The 22,856-nt window shown below is 47.4% G+C and overlaps 1 protein-coding gene across 1 annotated transcript in view; it reads right to left on the bottom strand.

Moving 5' to 3' along the window:
• Nucleotides 1-22,856, bottom strand: part of LOC145255667 (uncharacterized protein C19orf47-like) — a 54,326-nt gene that overhangs the window by 28,388 nt on the left and 3,082 nt on the right. The window contains exons 2-3 of the mRNA XM_080114226.1: nt 17,287-17,498; nt 17,038-17,116 (exon numbers count right to left, since the gene is read on the bottom strand). Coding sequence (XP_079970352.1) covers nt 17,038-17,116; nt 17,287-17,498 — 291 coding nt within the window. The remainder of the gene's footprint in view (nt 1-17,037; nt 17,117-17,286; nt 17,499-22,856) is intronic.

The following is a 22,856-nucleotide window of genomic DNA, read 5'->3' as shown; positions in this document are numbered from 1 at the left end:
GAATAGAAATCTTAATAGAAATAGTCCACTTCTACCTCAGTGCAACGTTGGGCAGCTCTGCTAGTGTTAACCTAAAGTCAACTATGCAAAAATTTAATATTATGCAAATCGGACAACATTACAAAAGCTTGAGGAATCGTAACTCAGCAGCTTACACAAAGCACTTCATATTTTTGTACTAACAGGACTACTCAGCAATACCTGTACGGGTTGTTTACAACTACAGTGATACCTCGGTTGTCAAATGTTTCGGTGATCGAACCAAAAGTTGGAGATTTTCTTGTCCTGGTAGTTGAACGAAATTTCAGAATTTGAACCGCCGGTTTCATTTCGAGTGTAAACAAGCAACAGTAATTCACAACGAAACATAATTCATACTGGTTGTGATACTTTTGAAGTGTAGTATGACGACCCGACCCAACCCCACTCCGCCGACATCACAACGCGAGCCTGAACTTTCTGACGAGAGTTATATTTAGAACAGCATCATTGACAGTCTATACTGTGTCTGAGTTATTTTTAGCACATCAGCATGGCAGCAGAATCACGCAATGTGATTGGTCGATCCTGTTTTTGCGTGGCCGACAAAGGACCTTGAGGTGTCCAAAAAGTAAAGAAAAAAAAATGGTCAGTAAACTTCAATATGACAAACAAAGCAAACATATCGAGACGACAGTAATTAATTCTAAAAAAAAAAAGGAGAAAAAACAATTATCAGTTTAGCGTCATGTAAAGACTTTAGAAACAAAGAAATGGACATACTATTGAATAAAAAGAAAGAAAAGAAAAATAAAAGCAGTACAGCGAGTGCAAAACAGAAAACTGTGCGAACGACAATCGAATTTAAAAAAGGAACCAATAGAGAAATTTGAAAGAGGAATATCTGTGTCAGCATTTGCAAAAAAACATGAAATTGCAGTGTACCTATTTACAATGCCTCCCCACGGGACAGAGTTAGACACCAGGGTCGTTTTTTAACGTGGAGAAAAGGTACAAAAATAAAAATTGTCTCAGTCGTGAAGGATTTCTCCTCCACCGAAAGAGAACAAGAAAATGAAGTGCAGCATCTGAAGAACAGATACTACACTTTGATCTTGTTTATATATTTTATTGAGAAAGAAAAAATTGAACATAAAAAACGAACAAAAAATTCAATTCAACAAAATTAGGCACAAGGCCCTACAAGAAATTGGGAGGGGGAGGGTACAGGGTCTTTTTGACTATGTAACAGATGAGACTTTGAAGTCTTACTCTTGACTGGCAACATTTACCAAAATACCTCAATCACTCTGTGGATCCTAATCTAACTAATAACCCCAGCGTTCAATGTAAAATTTAACTATTTACAATTTGTATATTCATTTCTGTATGTTGTGTGTGCATTTTTTTTTTTTTTTTTTTTTTTTTTTTTTGTGTGTGTGTGTATGTGTGAGAAAATAAAGTTCGATTTCATTAGAAAGAGTTCTTGAATTAATTGGCGTAAAATGTTCGTGGAGTGGGAAAAAACTAATGAAAGTGTTCATTTCAAAAATAAAGAAAAAACTACTAATGTGTTGTTAGTAAGACCCCCCTGTACTATTCTATGTGGCTAGATCCCCCACTGTTTTCCGGGGAACCGAAAACAAGCAGAGCATCCCTAATGGGGTTTGGGGAAGTCGCCTTAATGGAGGTGGGAGAAAATAAAGCAACGGATGGAGGGGGTAGGAAGGTGACCTCTGAGTAGGGGGATGACCGGGGGCATCAGAAAATAAAGATGAGGAGCAGGGGGGTTGGGCAGACTCAGAGGTTCTCTAATACCAAAAAATAAAATCAGGAACAGGATCTCATTTGTACCACCAGTCAAGAGTTACTTTACTGAACTTATAATGCTAACCTAGGCGGGATGGGTTCCGTAGGACCCAGCACCGCCCATGCCATGCCTAAGGAGGGAACACGTATTGAAACTTGGCTCCTCGACGGATGCACAAACTAGTGCTGTGCACCCACCTCTTGTCAAATTCCACTCTAGGCAACCTCTTCCAATCGCATCTGATCTTTACTTTAAGCAAATGTTTAAAGTAAACGATCAGATCCCGATCAGGAACAGATGTCCCTTCGTGGACCAACTTGAGGCGCGCGATCCAAATGGTCATGCGCGCTACTGCTAGGATCGCCAGGAAAACCAAACTTTCCTCCCTGGGGAACGGCGGCTCCATGTTGTACACAAAAGTTCCTACGTCGAGATCGAGCAGACACTCGGCATCGATGCGAGCTGTTACCCCCTCGACGTACCTTAATAGGGGCTGTATCCGGCTGCAACTAAAAAACGCGTGCTCGATTGTTTCGGGCTCGCGTTTGTCACAGCACAGACAGAAGCGGCTGGTATGTTCTTTATACCGGAAAAGTACGTCGAAGAGGGGCAGCGCATTTCGGACCAGTCGCCAAGTCAGGGAGAATTCCGAGTTATTCAGAATCTCCCGTCCCGGCGCCCAACGCCATTGAGAACGGACAACCTCCATCGACCATCCCATCCGCCTACAAAGTGGATCCTTCGCGGTCCCCTCCACTAAATCCCGATACAGTTTCTTCCTTGGCTGATCGAGGACATTGGTCCCCGGCAAAGCTCTAAGAGCGGTTCGGCATTCGGAGAAGAACTTGGACTCCCCCTTCGGTCTACGACGACCTTCTACCGAAGGGTTGGGTTTGAGATTGGGAAACGAGTTCTCAACCACAGGGACCCAAGGAGCGTCTCCTTCAAGCGAACGACCCAGGAAAGCCAATCTCTCAGCGTTTCTATGACACAAGAGACTGGGCTGACCCAGGCCTCCCTCGCTCGGATTTTGAACACAGACCTCTCTGCAGACATAATGCTTACCCTCGTTCCACAAAAGTGAATCGAGGCGCCCTTGTAAGCGGGTTAGTCGTTCTGCAGGGAGAGGAAGTACAGACAAACGGTAAAGGATGAGCGGAAAGACATATGTAGCACACGCCTCCGCCCGACCCTTCAAGGACAATTTCCTTCCAATCCAAGTCTTTACTGACGATTTGACCTTAGACTGTACTTCCGACCAATTCTTTTCCAGCTGAAGTCCCGGTCCAAACCAGACACCGAGAATGCGTACCGGTCCATCGGTCCAGCTGAAAATACCTGGAAGCGAGTTTACCCCGGTCCAGGCCCCCAACCGCAGGCCAACAGACTTGCTACGGTTGAAGATGGCCCCTGTTACTTCTTCGTATCGAGCGAGCGCCTCGACCACCGCTTGAACGTCCGTGAGGCAAGACACGAACACGGTGACATCATCGGCGAACGCGGAAACCCTGGCTCGTGTGCCTCCAGGGAGAGCTATTCCGCGCAGGACTGGTGTAGCCGCCTCGTCCCTTAACTTGCGAAGGAGGGGTTCCAACGCCAGGACATACAACAGAGGCGACAGCGGACAACCCTGTCGCACCGACCGAGAGACAGCGAATGACTCCGACAGCTTACCGTTGATCTGCACCGCTACCGTCGGCCTGTCATACAGAACAAAGATCCACTTGCGGAAGTCCGGATTAAATCCGGCGGCCTCTAGCACAGATCCTAGGAACCGATGGTCGACCCTATCGAATGCCTTGGACTGATCCAAACTGATCAGCGCGGCTTCGGCGTCGTCTTCTGTCCCCTCTATGATCGAGCGTATCAAGTGCAAATTGTCTTGAATCGATCTCCCCTTCACAGCATAAGTCTGGTCCGGTTCGATCAAGTCAGTGATGACAACCTGCAAGCGATTCGCAAGAATCTTTGCCAAAATCTTTAACTCTGTGTTTAGCAGAGTCAAGGGCCTAAAATCATCAAAGTTTTCCCTCCCACCATGCCGTTGACCTTTCCTCAGCAATGTGATCACACCTTTGGTCACCTGTCCAGGGATGGAACCCTGGGCAAACCAATGGTTGAACATATCCTTCAGAATAGGGACCAACATGGGCGACAGCCTCAAGTAAAACTCGTAGGGTAGACCATCAAGCCCCGGGGATTTGTTATAGCCGACCTGCTTCAACGCAGTAATGACCTCATGTTCAGTAATAAGACCATCACAGCTAGCCGCCCGAGCCGCCGTGAGGCGGGGCGAGTCAGCCAAATAGCTGCCAAACTCATCAACCCTGAGTCCGGGTAGTTGGGTGAAGCGCACCGATAGATGCTCCCGAAACCCCTCGCAGATCTCCCGAGTCGATACTAAGGGGTGTCCTTCCAGGTTATGTACTTTACGAATGTACCCATCCGAACCGCGCCTTAAAGCAGCCTTACGCTCAACAGCGTCAACATTCACAGCCTCGTTAGAAACTTTCTTTAACCTAGCCCTAACTACTTGACCTTCATACCGCTCGCTAGCCAAGCGGTTGAGATCTTGTTTAGCTAGTGCTAACTCTAGGGGGTCTCCCCCCTCCACCGCCCGGGTCAGCTTATCCTCTAAACGCTTCTTTGCCTTAGCCTTATCTATCGCGAGGCGTTGGCTATACTGGACAGAGAAGCGCCTAATTTTGGCCTTGAGACTAACCCACCACTTACTCCCTGTAACCGCCCCCACTAAAGCCCGCTGAATTAGCTCAGTGACCTTCAACCGGTAGTCCTCCAGCTCCAACAAGGTGCTGTTGAACTTCCAGTATCCGGCCAGTTTAGGCCTAGCGCTTAAGCTCAAACGGGCCATAACAAGTTTATGGTCCGAGTGTCCTAGCAAGTGGAACGTGGGGCAAGATAGGAAGTCTACATCGCCTCTTCTAACTAACATCCGATCCAAGTAAGTGCTTGGATGGGAAGGCACTACAGGATGCCACGTCCACATCTCCCGCCCCGGATGATCCAGACGAAATCTGTCGACAAGATCGCACGAGGCCATCAGGTCAGACAGACTGCTGTCACACCACGCCGACCCGCTAGTCCCCCCGACCTTATCTATTTTGGGATCAAGGATTGCATTCCAATCCCCCATTAAAACTAACCGTTCCGGATCCACTAAGAAGCCCTCCAACCGTCGAAAAAAGGTTGCCCTCTCTACAGCAGCATTGGGAGCATAAACAGCAACAATCCGAAAAACACTACAATTAACAGCAACATCAACAACAAGCGCCCGCCCGTCCTCGCCTGCGTGAACAACATTCACCGACGCTGACAGGGTGCGACTCACTAGCAAGGAGATTCCACGACTATAGGTATTGCCATATGCTGAGTAGACATCGTAATCGTTTACCAGCACCTGACAATCCGCGTCACAAACAAAGTGGGTCTCCTGGATAGCGGCAATATCTACCTTGAGGGACACCAAGTCTCTCACAACGCGCGAGGCCTTGCTTCGACACCTGATGCCCCTCACATTCAATGTAGCCAAGTTCAAAGACATGATCACTTACCTCAAGCACTGTCACAGACGGGTCTGAAATCCTGGGCAGTGAGGACATGGCAGGCCTGGCCAAGGCTGCCGGTAAGTAAATCCGATGAAGGTGATCCATCCTTGGCCACGCCCCCCACGTCCAGGGGGAAGGTTAGTTTGAGTGCCCTGTATAGCGATGGGTGTACATACATGGGGATTCTACCCTCACATTTAAAGAAAATGTTGGTCAGTGAAGGATGGTCCCTATCCACCAGCTGCTGGCCTGGGATCGCATTCTTCGCTGCCTTAATCATTGCCCACATTCCTCCAGTCCTACCGTCCTTGTTGACCCTAACGAAAGTGGTCAACAAGGGAGCGTCCTTGAATTTAGTGGGGTCTGTTACTAGGTCTCCACCGACTTTTTCAAAGTTTTTGAGTTTATTGTACCGGACCTTCTGTTGTCCTTTAAGGTCCGGAGCCGGTTGGAGAGGGTCTGTTTCACAAATCCTGCTTCCTGGCAGAAAGGGGAGCTTTTTGGTCCGTTCAGTGCGGACTTTGGGAGTGGGGGAGGAGACCTCTTTTGGTTGATGGGGAGGCTGAGCGCTTGGGGAGGGGGTAGCCTGCTCGTTTTCTTCTTTTTGGCTCCTGTCACGGGATGAGGGGCGGGAAGAGTTTCTTGGGGCCTTTATAGGAGAGGGGGAAGGTTGTTCGGGTTGCTGGGGTGTTGGGATCACAGGGGGCTCATCCTGTGTTGTTGTTGCGAGGGAGTCCTTCTCAGTCTCAGTGGGGGTAGGAGGGTTTGCGCGTGTCTTGCGGCTTTTCCTCCTCCTGGCCCTCCTGATCTCTGTTGCGCTCAGGGCCATAGAGACTGTTGTTGTCTCTTCCTCTGCCTCTGACGCGGCCTCCTCCTCAGATTCTGGTAATTTCCTCTTGTTTGAGGAGGAGGGTGTCTGTGTGTCCATTTTCTCCGTCTCGCTCTTCGGTTGTTCTTGGTCTTGGGTGACTGTCTGCAAGGATGGCTGTTTGTTGATCTTGCCTTTCTTTACGACCGTCACCCAGCCTGTCGGTGCCTCTGGAGGATTTGCGGCCGGCGCGGGAGCAGCGGCTTGATTTGTTGTCACGCTTGTTCCCGCCGCTTTTGTGGGCTTCTTCCCTCCATTCCTCTTTGGACAGTCCTTCGCCATATGCCCTTGTTGTGTGCACAGCCAGCAATGAGGCCTCCTCCCTTCCACTATAAGGGAGAGTGTCCACTCTCCGAACTTGAGTGTGGCTGGGATGGCGTAGAATCCAGCCTTGTCCAGGACCATCTGTACTTTGTAGTCCCCGGTCATGATGTTTCTTAATCCGCGGACCGGGGTGACTTCCTCTACGTCTCCATACTGGCTTAGGATAGCCCCCAGTTGTTTGGCCTCCATATAGCAGGGGACGTTTAGAGCAGAAACATTTGCTCTCCTCTTGTTCATATAGATGGGTTGGAGCTTTATGTTCCTGCTCTGATGGCAGGTCCTGGACAGCCTGACTGCGTCTTCGGAGGTGGGGAGCAGAACATCCCACTGTGCGTAACTCCTTCTACAGATGTAGTTGGCGGGAATGTTCTGCTCCAGCAACACGTTCATCATGGTGTCCTTGTTGACGCCCGTCAGACCCCTTGTCTTGGTGTCTGAAGTTATCAGCGAGAGCACTCTTTTCTCCAGAACTTCCACTTGACCCGGGAGGGGTTGGATGTTGTTCCCCTGGGTATACTCCTTGTAAGTGGAGTCGAAGAGTGCTCTGTAGTCTTCGGGCGTCAACTTCCCTTGCTGCTCTTTGGGGCCCCATGCCGGTCCTCCATCCTGGTGGGTGTCAGCTGGACTCGGGTTGGGGGGCGTAGCTGGTGTTGTGGGGCTCTCTCCTGTTATGGGCATTTTTGGTTTCGGAACTGGGCCGTTACCAGGCAAAGTAGGCCATTGTGTCCTTGGCGTTGTTTCGTCCTGGCTTGGTTTGCTCTCCGGGCCGCTGTCCTTTCTTATTTTCTTTCTTTGCTGGGTGGCTGTCCCCTTGGGGGATGGAGGTGTCTCCCCTTCTGGTGCCGTGTTCCCAGCTGGAGCCTTGGTGGGTACTGTCAAGGGTGTCTCTCCTTCCAGCTTGCTTTTGTTACCACTGGCCGGAGAGTCACCCCTTTTCCGTATTTGGTCCTCTTGGGGAGTGTTGGGGGGCCAATCACTGTCTTCCCCGCCGAATAGTGAGCTGATGGAGGCTATTACGTCTTCATCCAGCGCCTCGGTTTGGTCCGCGGTGCTGATTTCCTCCTTTTCTGTTGGGGAGTCGCCCTTTGGGGGAGCGGGGGATGGGTTCCCCGGTCTTCCTCCCTTGGTTCTGCCGTCCTGGGGTGCAGCTGGTTGGCTGGGTTCTGCACTTTCCCCAGCTAGTGACTTAACGGCAGCTTTTTCCGCTGGGTTGCCCTCGTGGGGAGCGGTTGCAGGTGCTTTTTGGGGGGTCGCCGCGGGCTGCGGCCCTACCCTCCCGCTTTCTTCCAAGGTCGCCGCGCGCCGGGGCCCTACCTTGTTTCCTGGCGCCGTCTCGCCGGGAGATGCATCAGCTCCCTCACATAGGGAGTCGTTCGCAGTTGAGATGCTGCGCATTTGGGGTGACGTACCCCTCCTGCCTGGCATCGTGGCGGTTGCACTGGCCGCTGGCGCGGACCAAAGTGTAGTGGGGGAAAAGAAAACCCAGGGGAATGGAGGGGGAGGAGGGGGAGGAGCGGACTTTGAAGAAATTAGAGTTTTTGACTTCCCCTCACGGGGATGTCGGGTTAGCAGCTCAGATCCCCCCGCGAGGGGGGAGAGCAGAGAAGAAAGACGCAGTGGGTGCTAGCGGGTCAGAGTGCCGCGTCGCAATTAAGAGAGAGAGGGGATAGGCATCCCTGCCCACAGAGGGGAGCAGAAACGAAGCACCCGCCCTACCCCACGTCACCCTACCCACTAACTTACCCCAACGGAAGCGAGAAAGAGAACCCTGTCTGCTCGATCCACTGGGAGAGCAGCGAAGATAGACAAAGTTTGGGCCTGGCAGGTCAGAGTGCTGCTCAGGCAATTAAGTGTGGAGAAATTAGACCATCCCCTGTCTCTAGAGGGAAGAGACCGGAACGAAGAAAAAACGCATGCAAAAAAAAACAACAAAAGCAGGTCTCAACTACCAGCTAGTGGTGCTGGTCCCGAGATTCCAGTCTCCCAAAAAAGGGGATCGGTTTCCGGGTCCAAGCTCCCACAAATGTGGAGTCGGTCCTTTAGGTCCTGACTCCCCAAAGGAGGGGGTCGGTCCTTGCTAACGAAAGTTAGTATGAAAACACCTTAACCTAGCCCGAAAGCCCGGTGGCGGAAAGTTTAGTAACTGAGAGAACAGATACTACACTTTGATCTTGTTTATATATTTTATTGAGAAAGAAAAATTGAACATAAAAAACGTACAAAAAATTCAATTCAACAAAATTAGGCACAGGGCCCTACAAGAAGTTGGGAGGGGGAGGGTACAGGGTCTTTTTGACTATGTAACAGATGAGACTTTGAAGTCTTACTCTTGACTGGCAACATTTACCAAAATACCTCAATCACTCTGTGGATCCTAATCTAACTAATAACCCCAGCGTTCAATGTAAAATTTAACTATGTACAATTTGTATATTCATTTCTGTATGTTGTGTGTGCATTTTTTTTTTTTTTTTTTTTTTTTTTTTTTTTTGTGTATGTGTGAGAAAATAAAGTTCGATTTCATTAGAAAGAGTTCTTGAATTAATTGGCATAAAATGTTCGTGGAGTGGGAAAAAACTAATGAAAATGTTCATTTCAAAAATAAGGAAAAAACTACTAATGTGTTGTTAGTGAGACCCCCCTGTACTATTCTATGTGGCTAGATCCCCCACTGTTTTCCGGGGAACCGAAAACAAGCAGAGCATCCCTAATGGGGTTTGGGGAAGTCGCCTTAATGGAGGTGGGAGAAAATAAAGCAACGGATGGAGGGGGTAGGAAGGTGACCTCTGAGTAGGGGGATGACCGGGGGCATCAGAAAATAAAGATGAGGAGCAGGGGGGTTGGGCAGACTCAGAGGTTCTCTAATACCAAAAAATAAAATCAGGAACAGGATCTCATTTGTACCACCAGTCAAGAGTTACTTTACTGAACTTATAATGCTAACCTAGGCGGGATGGGTTCCGTAGGACCCAGCACCGCCCATGCCATGCCTAAGGAGGGAACACGTATTGAAACTTGGCTCCTCGACGGATGCACAAACTAGTGCTGTGCACCCACCTCTTGTCAAATTCCACTCTAGGCAACCTCTTCCAATCGCATCTGATCTTTACTTTAAGCAAATGTTTAAAGTAAACGATCAGATCCCGATCAGGAACAGATGTCCCTTCGTGGACCAACTTGAGGCGCGCGATCCAAATGGTCATGCGCGCTACTGCTAGGATCGCCAGGAAAACCAAACTTTCCTCCCTGGGGAACGGCGGCTCCATGTTGTACACAAAAGTTCCTACGTCGAGATCGAGCAGACACTCGGCATCGATGCGAGCTGTTACCCCCTCGACGTACCTTAATAGGGGCTGTATCCGGCTGCAACTAAAAAACGCGTGCTCGATTGTTTCGGGCTCGCGTTCGTCACAGCACGGACAGAAGCGGCTGGTATGTTCTTTATACCGGAAAAGTACGTCGAAGAGGGGCAGCGCATTTCGGACCAGTCGCCAAGTCAGGGAGAATTCCGAGTTATTCAGAATCTCCCGTCCCGGCGCCCAACGCCATTGAGAACGGACAACCTCCATCGACCATCCCATCCGCCTACAAAGTGGATCCTTCGCGGTCCCCTCCACTAAATCCCGATACAGTTTCTTCCTTGGCTGATCGAGGACATTGGTCCCCGGCAAAGCTCTAAGAGCGGTTCGGCATTCGGAGAAGAACTTGGACTCCCCCTTCGGTCTACGACGACCTTCTACCGAAGGGTTGGGTTTGAGGTTGGGAAACGAGTTCTCAACCACAGGGACCCAAGGAGCGTCTCCTTCAAGCGAACGACCCAGGAAAGCCAATCTCTCGGCGTTTCTATGACACAAGAGACTGGGCTGACCCAGGCCTCCCTCGCTCGGATTTTGAACACAGACCTCTCTGCAGACATAGTGCTTACCCTCGTTCCACAAAAGTGAATCGAGGCGCCCTTGTAAGCGGGTTAGTCGTTCTGCAGGGAGAGGAAGTACAGACAAACGGTAAAGGATGAGCGGAAAGACGTATGTAGCACACGCCTCCGCCCGACCCTTCAAGGACAATTTCCTTCCAATCCAAGTCTTTACTGACGATTTGACCTTAGACTGTACTTCCGACCAATTCTTTTCCAGCTGAAGTCCCGGTCCAAACCAGACACCGAGAATGCGGACCGGTCCATCGGTCCAGCTGAAAATACCTGGAAGCGAGTTTACCCCGGTCCAGGCCCCCAACCGCAGGCCAACAGACTTGCTACGGTTGAAGATGGCCCCTGTTACTTCTTCGTATCGAGCGAGCGCCTCGACCACCGCTTGAACGTCCGTGAGGCAAGACACGAACACGGTGACGTCATCGGCGAACGCGGAAACCCTGGCTCGTGTGCCTCCAGGGAGAGCTATTCCGCGCAGGACTGGTGTAGCCGCCTCGTCCCTTAACTTGCGAAGGAGGGGTTCCAACGCCAGGACATACAACAGAGGCGACAGCGGACAACCCTGTCGCACCGACCGAGAGACAGCGAATGACTCCGACAGCTTACCGTTGATCTGCACCGCTACCGTCGGCCTGTCATACAGAACAAAGATCCACTTGCGGAAGTCCGGATTAAATCCGGCGGCCTCTAGCACAGATCCTAGGAACCGATGGTCGACCCTATCGAATGCCTTGGACTGATCCAAACTGATCAGCGCGGCTTCGGCGTCGTCTTCTGTCCCCTCTATGATCGAGCGTATCAAGTGCAAATTGTCTTGAATCGATCTCCCCTTCACAGCATAAGTCTGGTCCGGTTCGATCAAGTCAGTGATGACAACCTGCAAGCGATTCGCAAGAATCTTTGCCAAAATCTTTAACTCTGTGTTTAGCAGAGTCAAGGGCCTAAAATCATCAAAGTTTTCCCTCCCACCATGCCGTTGACCTTTCCTCAGCAATGTGATCACACCCTTGGTCACCTGTCCAGGGATGGAACCCTGGGCAAACCAATGGTTGAACATATCCTTCAGAATAGGGACCAACATGGGCGACAGCCTCAAGTAAAACTCGTAGGGTAAACCATCAAGCCCCGGGGATTTGTTATAGCCGACCTGCTTCAACGCAGTAATGACCTCATGTTCAGTAATAAGACCATCACAGCTAGCCGCCCGAGCCGCCGTGAGGCGGGGCGAGTCAGCCAAATAGCTGCCAAACTCATCAACCCTGAGTCCGGGTAGTTGGGTGAAGCGCACCGATAGATGCTCCCGAAACCCCTCGCAGATCTCCCGAGTCGATACTAAGGGCTGTCCTTCCAGGTTATGTACTTTACGAATGTACCCATCCGAACCGCGCCTTAAAGCAGCCTTACGCTCAACAGCGTCAACATTCACAGCCTCGTTAGAAACTTTCTTTAACCTAGCCCTAACTACTTGACCTTCATACCGCTCGCTAGCCAAGCGGTTGAGATCTTGTTTAGCTAGTGCTAACTCTAGGGGGTCTCCCCCCTCCACCGCCCGGGTCAGCTTATCCTCTAAACGCTTCTTTGCCTTAGCCTTATCTATCGCGAGGCGTTGGCTATACTGGACAGAGAAGCGCCTAATTTTGGCCTTGAGACTAACCCACCACTTACTCCCTGTAACCGCCCCCACTAAAGCCCGCTGAATTAGCTCAGTGACCTTCAACCGGTAGTCCTCCAGCTCCAACAAGGTGCTGTTGAACTTCCAGTATCCGGCCAGTTTAGGCCTAGCGCTTAAGCTCAAACGGGCCATAACAAGTTTATGGTCCGAGTGTCCTAGCAAGTGGAACGTGGGGCAAGATAGGAAGTCTACATCGCCTCTTCTAACAAACATCCCATTCAAGTAAGTGCTTGGATGGGAAGGCACTACAGGATGCCACGTCCACATCTCCCGCCCAGGATGATCCAGACGAAATCTGTCGACGAGATCGCACGAGGCCATCAGGTCAGACAGACTGCTGTCACACCACGCCGACCCGCTAGTCCCCCCGACCTTATCTATTTTGGGATCAAGGATTGCATTCCAATCCCCCATTAAAACTAACCGTTCCGGATCCACTAAGAAGCCCTCCAACCGTCGAAAAAAGGTTGCCCTCTCTACAGCAGCATTGGGAGCATAAACAGCAACAATCCGAAAAACACTACAATTAACAGCAACATCAACAACAAGCGCCCGCCCGTCCTCGCCTGCGTGAACAACATTCACCGACGCTGACAGGGTGCGACTCACTAGCAAGGAGATTCCACGACTATAGGTATTGCCATATGCTGAGTAGACATCGTAATCGTTTACCAGCACCTGACAATCCGCGTCACAAACAAAGTGGGTCTCCTGGATAGCGGCAATATCTACCTTGAGGGACACCAAGTCTCTCACAACGCGCGAGGCCTTGCTTCGACACCTGATGCCCCTCACATTCAATGTAGCCAAGTTCAAAGACATGATCACTCACCTCAAGCACTGTCACAGACGGGTCTGAAATCCTGGGCAGTGAGGACATGGCAGGCCTGGCCAAGGCTGCCGGTAAGTAAATCCGATGAAGGTGATCCATCCTTGGCCACGCCCCCCACGTCCAGGGGGAAGGTTAGTTTGAGTGCCCTGTATAGCGATGGGTGTACATACATGGGGATTCTACCCTCACATTTAAAGAAAATGTTGGTCAGTGAAGGATGGTCCCTATCCACCAGCTGCTGGCCTGGGATCGCATTCTTCGCTGCCTTAATCATTGCCCACATTCCTCCAGTCCTACCGTCCTTGTTGACCCTAACGAAAGTGGTCAACAAGGGAGCGTCCTTGAATTTAGTGGGGTCTGTTACTAGGTCTCCACCGACTTTTTCAAAGTTTTTGAGTTTATTGTACCGGACCTTCTGTTGTCCTTTAAGGTCCGGAGCCGGTTGGAGAGGGTCTGTTTCACAAATCCTGCTTCCTGGCAGAAAGGGGAGCTTTTTGGTCCGTTCAGTGCGGACTTTGGGAGTGGGGGAGGAGACCTCTTTTGGTTGATGGGGAGGCTGAGCGCTTGGGGAGGGGGTAGCCTGCTCGTTTTCTTCTTTTTGGCTCCTGTCACGGGATGAGGGGCGGGAAGAGTTTCTTGGGGCCTTTATAGGAGAGGGGGAAGGTTGTTCGGGTTGCTGGGGTGTTGGGATCACAGGGGGCTCATCCTGTGTTGTTGTTGCGAGGGAGTCCTTCTCAGTCTCAGTGGGGGTAGGAGGGTTTGCGCGTGTCTTGCGGCTTTTCCTCCTCCTGGCCCTCCTGATCTCTGTTGCGCTCAGGGCCATAGAGACTGTTGTTGTCTCTTCCTCTGCCTCTGACGCGGCCTCCTCCTCAGATTCTGGTAATTTCCTCTTGTTTGAGGAGGAGGGTGTCTGTGTGTCCATTTTCTCCGTCTCGCTCTTCGGTTGTTCTTGGTCTTGGGTGACTGTCTGCAAGGATGGCTGTTTGTTGATCTTGCCTTTCTTTACGACCGTCACCCAGCCTGTCGGTGCCTCTGGAGGATTTGCGGCCGGCGCGGGAGCAGCGGCTTGATTTGTTGTCACGCTTGTTCCCGCCGCTTTTGTGGGCTTCTTCCCTCCATTCCTCTTTGGACAGTCCTTCGCCATATGCCCTTGTTGTGTGCACAGCCAGCAATGAGGCCTCCTCCCTTCCACTATAAGGGAGAGTGTCCACTCTCCGAACTTGAGTGTGGCTGGGATGGCGTAGAATCCAGCCTTGTCCAGGACCATCTGTACTTTGTAGTCCCCGGTCATGATGTTTCTTAATCCGCGGACCGGGGTGACTTCCTCTACGTCTCCATACTGGCTTAGGATAGCCCCCAGTTGTTTGGCCTCCATATAGCAGGGGACGTTTAGAGCAGAAACATTTGCTCTCCTCTTGTTCATATAGATGGGTTGGAGCTTTATGTTCCTGCTCTGATGGCAGGTCCTGGACAGCCTGACTGCGTCTTCGGAGGTGGGGAGCAGAACATCCCACTGTGCGTAACTCCTTCTACAGATGTAGTTGGCGGGAATGTTCTGCTCCAGCAACACGTTCATCATGGTGTCCTTGTTGACGCCCGTCAGACCCCTTGTCTTGGTGTCTGAAGTTATCAGCGAGAGCACTCTTTTCTCCAGAACTTCCACTTGACCCGGGAGGGGTTGGATGTTGTTCCCCTGGGTATACTCCTTGTAAGTGGAGTCGAAGAGTGCTCTGTAGTCTTCGGGCGTCAACTTCCCTTGCTGCTCTTTGGGGCCCCATGCCGGTCCTCCATCCTGGTGGGTGTCAGCTGGACTCGGGTTGGGGGGCGTAGCTGGTGTTGTGGGGCTCTCTCCTGTTATGGGCATTTTTGGTTTCGGAACTGGGCCGTTACCAGGCAAAGTAGGCCATTGTGTCCTTGGCGTTGTTTCGTCCTGGCTTGGTTTGCTCTCCGGGCCGCTGTCCTTTCTTATTTTCTTTCTTTGCTGGGTGGCTGTCCCCTTGGGGGATGGAGGTGTCTCCCCTTCTGGTGCCGTGTTCCCAGCTGGAGCCTTGGTGGGTACTGTCAAGGGTGTCTCTCCTTCCAGCTTGCTTTTGTTACCACTGGCCGGAGAGTCACCCCTTTTCCGTATTTGGTCCTCTTGGGGAGTGTTGGGGGGCCAATCACTGTCTTCCCCGCCGAATAGTGAGCTGATGGAGGCTATTACGTCTTCATCCAGCGCCTCGGTTTGGTCCGCGGTGCTGATTTCCTCCTTTTCTGTTGGGGAGTCGCCCTTTGGGGGAGCGGGGGATGGGTTCCCCGGTCTTCCTCCCTTGGTTCTGCCGTCCTGGGGTGCAGCTGGTTGGCTGGGTTCTGCACTTTCCCCAGCTAGTGACTTAACGGCAGCTTTTTCCGCTGGGTTGCCCTCGTGGGGAGCGGTTGCAGGTGCTTTTTGGGGGGTCGCCGCGGGCTGCGGCCCTACCCTCCCGCTTTCTTCCAAGGTCGCCGCGCGCCGGGGCCCTACCTTGTTTCCTGGCGCCGTCTCGCCGGGAGATGCATCAGCTCCCTCACATAGGGAGTCGTTCGCAGTTGAGATGCTGCGCATTTGGGGTGACGTACCCCTCCTGCCTGGCATCGTGGCGGTTGCACTGGCCGCTGGCGCGGACCAAAGTGTAGTGGGGGAAAAGAAAACCCAGGGGAATGGAGGGGGAGGAGGGGGAGGAGCGGACTTTGAAGAAATTAGAGTTTTTGACTTCCCCTCACGGGGATGTCGGGTTAGCAGCTCAGATCCCCCCGCGAGGGGGGAGAGCAGAGAAGAAAGACGCAGTGGGTGCTAGCGGGTCAGAGTGCCGCGTCGCAATTAAGAGAGAGAGGGGATAGGCATCCCTGCCCACAGAGGGGAGCAGAAACGAAGCACCCGCCCTACCCCACGTCACCCTACCCACTAACTTACCCCAACGGAAGCGAGAAAGAGAACCCTGTCTGCTCGATCCACTGGGAGAGCAGCGAAGATAGACAAAGTTTGGGCCTGGCAGGTCAGAGTGCTGCTCAGGCAATTAAGTGTGGAGAAATTAGACCATCCCCTGTCTCTAGAGGGAAGAGACCGGAACGAAGAAAAAACGCATGCAAAAAAAAACAACAAAAGCAGGTCTCAACTACCAGCTAGTGGTGCTGGTCCCGAGATTCCAGTCTCCCAAAAAAGGGGATCGGTTTCCGGGTCCAAGCTCCCACAAATGTGGAGTCGGTCCTTTAGGTCCTGACTCCCCAAAGGAGGGGGTCGGTCCTTGCTAACGAAAGTTAGTATGAAAACACCTTAACCTAGCCCGAAAGCCCGGTGGCGGAAAGTTTAGTAACTGAGAGAACAGATACTACACTTTGATCTTGACCAAAAGGCCAATGGCAGTGTAATTAAATGTATAAAATCCTCAAAGTTTACAGATAAAAAGGAGTTTTTAAACTCTGGAACCAATTCTATTTCAGTTAATTTAAAGGGGAAATATTGTTTCGGTTGTCAAAAATTTTGGTGTTCGAATAAACATCTGGAACGAATTATGGTAGAGTACCTAGTACTGTATTCTAAAAAACTAAGATGTCAAAAATCTTAGAAAAAAACGGAATGCATTACAAGGAATGCTCAGTTTCCAATAGAAGAAGTAAAAAAATGTCCATTCGTGACGACACTTATGCTTATGAACTCACCATGATACGAAGACGTCACAAGACGTTGCAAAAGAACACGTTTCGCAAGTACTTTATTGGAATGTGCTCTGATTTGTAGGATTTGTGCTCCGTCAATGTAAATACTCCCAACTAACCTGACAAGCAGCAAAATCTCACCCCTTCACTGTTGTAATCTCTAGATGCCGGAAAATCTTAGTTTCTTTCTATGGACTTCTAAACTTTGGACTTTCTTCCCCTGTTTCCTGCTTCCCTGATAGTAACTCCCCACCTAGTTCCTTGCAGACCTGATCCAAATTAGTAGCCCCTCATATATAAGTGGCAGTGCACCATGTTTGAGGTAAAAAAAAAAAAAAAGAGTAAAAAGAAATTAAATTAAAATAAATAAAAATATGGTTACTCACCGGTAGATCTCCGAGGAGTGGATGGGTTTGATGTCAGGGTTGAGGGGGATGAACACTTCAGGGCTTTGTCGCGGGCTTCCTATAAAAGAAAATCGTGTTAGAAAGTTTAAGAAAGATATCAAATTCTTCAAAAACGAAAGCCATTATTTGAATGGAAAAGTTTCAGTGGCACCTAGGAGTCAGAGGTGACCTCAGTGAAACAGAAGTGAGAAAAATCACGACTTCCGAATTTTGTTTTGTGATGCTGACCTGTGTATGAACCAATTTAGCATGGCGAAGAATACAGATGACATCACCAAGTACGGTAATTCCCATGTCTTTGAGATATTCCTTGGTCAAATCCAGCAGCATGTCCTTCTGGATACGGTTGTCTGTAAATGTTAGCGCATAATTTGTTGCTTCTCCGGGGGGAATGCCTGCGTTGACAAAAAACTTTAGCCAATATGACATGGGAGAGGTTTCTGGAAAAAAAAAAACAAAAAAAAAACACAAATGTTAAAGGAATCAAAAACACAAGAAAAAATAAAAATTAAGATAGCTGAAAAAACATATGTAGGATTGTGGAGTCTAAATTTATTATCAAATTTATTGTCGAACATCGGCTTAAAAACTGTAATGAAAAAGACCCATAATATTTGACCCAATATTAAAGGAAATGGGAAGAGACATCAAAATGGTTGAATCAAATCAATTTTAATTCATTCAATGGAGTTACTCCACTGTACTGAAGCATCACTCACCTTAGCTGAGTTGAACTGACTTCCTCCAAAGGAAAAAGTTTCATGGGAGTATGAAATTCACATGCGGTCTCCAGTCACATGTATATCCCCATTAGGGGCTACATACCTAGAAAATGGGGCCATTAAGCCTGACATAGTGATATGGGACAAGAAGGAGAACGTAGCAACCCTAGTTGAAGTCAGCGTCCCTAATGATGTTCCTATTTACAATGCCTCCCCACAGGACAGAGTTAGACACCAGGGTCGTTTTTTAATGTGGAAAAAAAGGAAAAAAAATAAAAATTGTCTTAGTCGTGAAGGATTTCTCCTCCCCTGACAGAGAAGAAGAAATTGAAGTGTAGATCTGAAGAACAGATACTACACTTTGATCTTGACCCGAAAAAGGGAGTCCCTAATGATGTTGGCCTTAACAGAGCAGAGAGGGGAGAAAATAACAAAATACCAAGTACTTATGTATGACATGAAAAAAAACTGAAATCTTAAGAAGGCCCCAATCATACCAGTCATTATAGGAGCAACCGGGATAATGAAAAAGAATTTCAAAAGCTATCTGGCAAATATACCCGGTGAACCAAGTGCAAAAGAAATACAAACATTTGCACTTAAAGGGACGTTTAGAATCTTAAAAAGACTTCTCAGTTGGAATAACTACACTAATGGGAGAATGTTTGACATCTGGTAGAATGCCCCATCCCCAGGAAAAACAGAGTGATAAGAAAATTAAAACAAAGAGATCAAGTTTTGTATGATGACATGTTGGCAGGTGCAATAATTATTTCTCGGGTGTTTGTGAAATCACCATCTTACTTCAAAGAGTGAACTAATCAGGATTTCTGGAAAAACCTACCCAACAGTTTCAGTACCAAATGGGTGACTATTTAGGGATAGCAGGTGCTTTATATAGGAGGACGTCAACACCTACCTGCAAAAAATAACAGTTATACTAGGTAAAATGAAATACATATTATATACGTTTGAAGCCAAAACAACGCATTATTACAAAATAAACAGTTTGTTTGAAATCTATATTGAAATTTATAAATATATTTTGAAGGTAAACTTCATCTTTCAAGTATGTCTTTTTTTCTTGCCAGGTTGTTATTGAAGCATGTAGAAGTCCGTTTGTTGTTTTCACAATAATCTTTTTGAGTGTCGGAACAGTACGTTGGTCACGCAAAATTCACGTTAGGGTTTGTGTTCCTTTTATAGAAACGTTGGTTGAATTTGAATAAAATAATAATGCGTTGTTTCGGCTTCAAACATATCTAATACGTATTTCATTTCATTCAAATTCAACCAACGCTGATATAAAACGAACAAAACCCTAAAGTTACTTATGCAAGGTCCAAAGTTCTCATACATCTGCCTATGGTTTCACCATGAAGTCCTTTAATCCCACCAAATCTTTTGGATTTTCCAAGTGAAAAATCTAACATCCCTTGGATGATTTCTCTGCGTATCTCTTCCTCATCCAGGTATTGGTCCTTCAGCAATTTTAGAACAACGGATAGCTGTCTTCGGTTGGTTGTTTTTGTTTTACGGCATATCAACCCTTTTCAGGTTATTTAATGGCGAATCCAAAGATTTTGAAGAAAATTTTTTTAATAGAATATATTTGTTGTTTTCAAATCAGTTTCTATTTAACCCATAGTTGGGACCCTAACAGGTACTACGACTCCGTGTCAGAGTGGACCTGGGAGCAATGGTAATTAAAGGGTGGCTCCACACTCCCCAAAGCCCGCAAGCTGGGGCCTCACCACTGGATATAGTTTAAGGTCATATCCAGGACCCCCATTGAGGGACTTTTACCCTCTGCAGGGGGGCAGTCGGCGTATTCTAATGCCCCACCGACAGGGCCCAGCTGTCTTCAGAGACCGATAGGTAGTCAATAAGTTGAAGGGCTCTACCCTTAAGAGAATACCTAAAAAAATATAACTTTCCTATTGTAGATGGTATCAATGCAGCACAATTCTCAAAGTTGGTGAGAAAGTTCCTATAACTTCTCTTGTTCCTTTCAAAATCTTTTCCACTGAAATGTGGCCCCTTCAACTTGATTTTGAAGGATTCTACTGAAAAGGAAGACTTGGGCTGAAGGGGAAGGACCTGGTTGGTTTTTGGATACTAGTTGCTTCCTGATTGAGGGTTGAAAGTTGGTTCAACATTGGGGGGGGGGCTCCTGTCTTCCATAGGGGCCTCTGAAAAGACCGTCTAGCTGAAACCACTGTCAAAAATTTTCCCTACTCTTTATCTGTGCCTAAATCCAAACGTAGATTCCATGAGCAAAGCTTCTTTCTTAGAACTGCACGCCTGTTGAACTCTCTGCCACTTGCCTGTTTCCCTCCTGACTTCAACTTGGATGTCTTCAAGTCTAACATAAACAAATTCCTGATGAACCGCCTCTCTAAGTAATGACACTTTATCAAATCTCCAATACTAATGAATACTGCAACACTATCCCATTGATTACTGTACACAAAATAACCCTTATCCCCGAGTGGCTCCTGGGCCTTGATAAGTGGTGACCTTCATTTAAAAAAAAAAGTATATCCCTCACTTCTCTCTTAAATCTGTAAGAAGCTTGAAGTAATTTAGATAACGATTCAGATTCCCCCTCGGCAGCCAGTTGTTCTTCCATACTTCATTATACACCCTCCAGCTCTTCTAACCATCCCTCTGTATCGTTTTCAAAGGAAGTATGGAAAAAATATGGAAAGGACCAATGCCAAGGAGGGGTGGAGGTCCGAGAGGGTCGGTTCTACCCTGAGGCATCTTAGACTCTGCCATTTTACCTTGTTACTGGGAGGAGTGGTGGGAGGCGCTGGCCCTTGGATATATATATATATATATATATATATATTGAACATGCCTTGGGCTGGGGGGGGGGTCGGTTATTGGTGCACGCCACTTCATTGGAGAGAGTTCTGAGGGGGTGCCGACTTTGTCTGTGTTCTGCAGTGTTCTCTGTCTGCAATAGTTTTTTTCACTGCATCTAAAATGTTACGTGATGAGGTAGGTTGCTAAGAGTACCATGGTGAGCACTTTATCTGTTACCCGTTGTTTGTTGACGTACATACACCTTCCAAGTTTGTGCGTGGTGTGAGGTAAACTGCGGACAGGGGGACTCTGCAGAATGTAGCAATACACATGGTCATTAAAACGCTTCGAATAATCACAGATTTCAAGAGGTTTCTGCTAAAATAGTCATATCTTAAAAACCAAGGCACTTTAAGTATTCAAAATACCACTGTTTTGTTCAGAAATGAATATACTTTCAAATGAATTAGTAAATAATAATATACATTATATATTTTTAGAGTTTTAAGCAAATAAAGTGATAAAAATACGAACATCATAAAACGGCATAAAAAATTTTAAAAGATTCTTTCTTAGCTTATCAAGCTCTTTCTATAGATACACCAATATTGAAATATTTTAAGCCATTTAAATTTTTTCATGTGTATTGCTACAGAATGTGGGGGTCGTTGGTTCCTTTCGGAGCTAGTCCAACATCTCACCAGAGAGTCAATGCGTCATTTTTTCAACTAGCAGTTAACGGACTCCCGAGTTGGGGTCGCGAAATAACAATCATTTCGCAACCTTTAACCGGCCCCATCTCAGACAATCCAGTCCAACTATGGTCAGAATTATATTTTCGACAGAAGACATTTAAGAACAGAGGTTTCTCTCCTAAACCCACTACAATCGCCCTTATTTTTCTTTGAAAAAGAAAGAGCCTTCTCTTTAATTCCCTTCAGGTAACAGGGTCGTCCAATTTTTTTTTTTTCAGATTCGTTGCAAAGTGTCAGATTTTAACAAACTGAAGTCCGGCATTGCATGACAAGACGACTTGTGTCCATATTAACTTTACCCAACCGCAACTGTTGAAGTATTTTTTTCTTACCTATGCCATAGGTCACAACAAATATCGTTGCCAACTTTTGTTAAATTACTTTTTAGTGGAAATTACCCAAAATATATAGTTCAGCCTTTTTTAATAAGTCTGTAAAAAAATTAACGAAATTGGTCAATTATTTGATTTTTGAAAGAACTTAAAAAATTGCGTTGCTTTTATTGTCTACATCAAAACATCATCCAACGTAAACAAATTTCGGGTTTGTATTACTATACACATAGATTCGAAAAAGTTGTCAAAAAACAAATATATAACAAATAAATGTTATCAAAGGCAAGATAAGTTACTTTTCTACCAAACTGGATATATTTTTTGCGTTTTTATTCAATGTAACATGTTTATTCAGCTCGAAAAGCATACAGTGTTTACTGATGTATTGGACAATTCAAAATTGCGCCCGACTCTCTCTTTATCACGGTAAGTTCGGGAAAAGGTGTTATAAATAATAAACTAGACAAAATACTGTTAGAAATTCGCTCAATATATATTACCGTGACATAGGTTGACATATATTCGGTGTTTTTTTAATAGTATTTTGTCTAGTATAACACCTTTTCCCAAACTTACCGTGTTAAAGAGAATGTCGGGCGCCATTTTGAATTGTCCAATACATCGGTAAACGCTGCATGTTTTTCGAGCTGAATAAACATGTTACATTGAATAAAAACACAAAAAACATATCCAGTTTGGTAGAAAAGTAACTTATCTTGCCTTTGATAACATTTATTTGTTATATATTTGTTTTTTGACAACTTTTTCGAATCTATGTGAACAGTAATACAAACCCCAAATTTCTAATGAACCGCCCCCTTAAGTAAACACTTCATTAAATCTCCACACTAACGTACTGTACTTCCAATAACCCTTATCCCTGAGTGGCTTCCTGCCTTGATAAGTGGTGACCACCGTGTAAAAAAAAAAAAAAACATGCAGAAATAACATGCACTTCCAATGTTATTGTTTTTAGCTTTTGGGGGAATTTTTGGAAAATTCACGGGTATTATTTTAGAAAAAGCGTGAACTCGAACTAGTAGATATACTGTTTTTGTAGATTTCTGTGTGCTGAAAAAGAATGTGAACACCGTAACCGTTGCAAATTAATAGCTCGGGGATATTAATATTTTTCCAATGGATTATTTTTTTTATATATATAAAATCAGCTCTAA

The sequence above is a fragment of the Euprymna scolopes genome, chromosome 31 (assembly GCF_053919585.1).
Source record: "Euprymna scolopes isolate OS-2025 chromosome 31, ASM5391958v1, whole genome shotgun sequence".
Classification (NCBI taxonomy): Eukaryota; Metazoa; Mollusca; class Cephalopoda; order Sepiida; family Sepiolidae; genus Euprymna; species Euprymna scolopes.
This window is presented reverse-complemented; position numbering and strand designations above follow the sequence as displayed.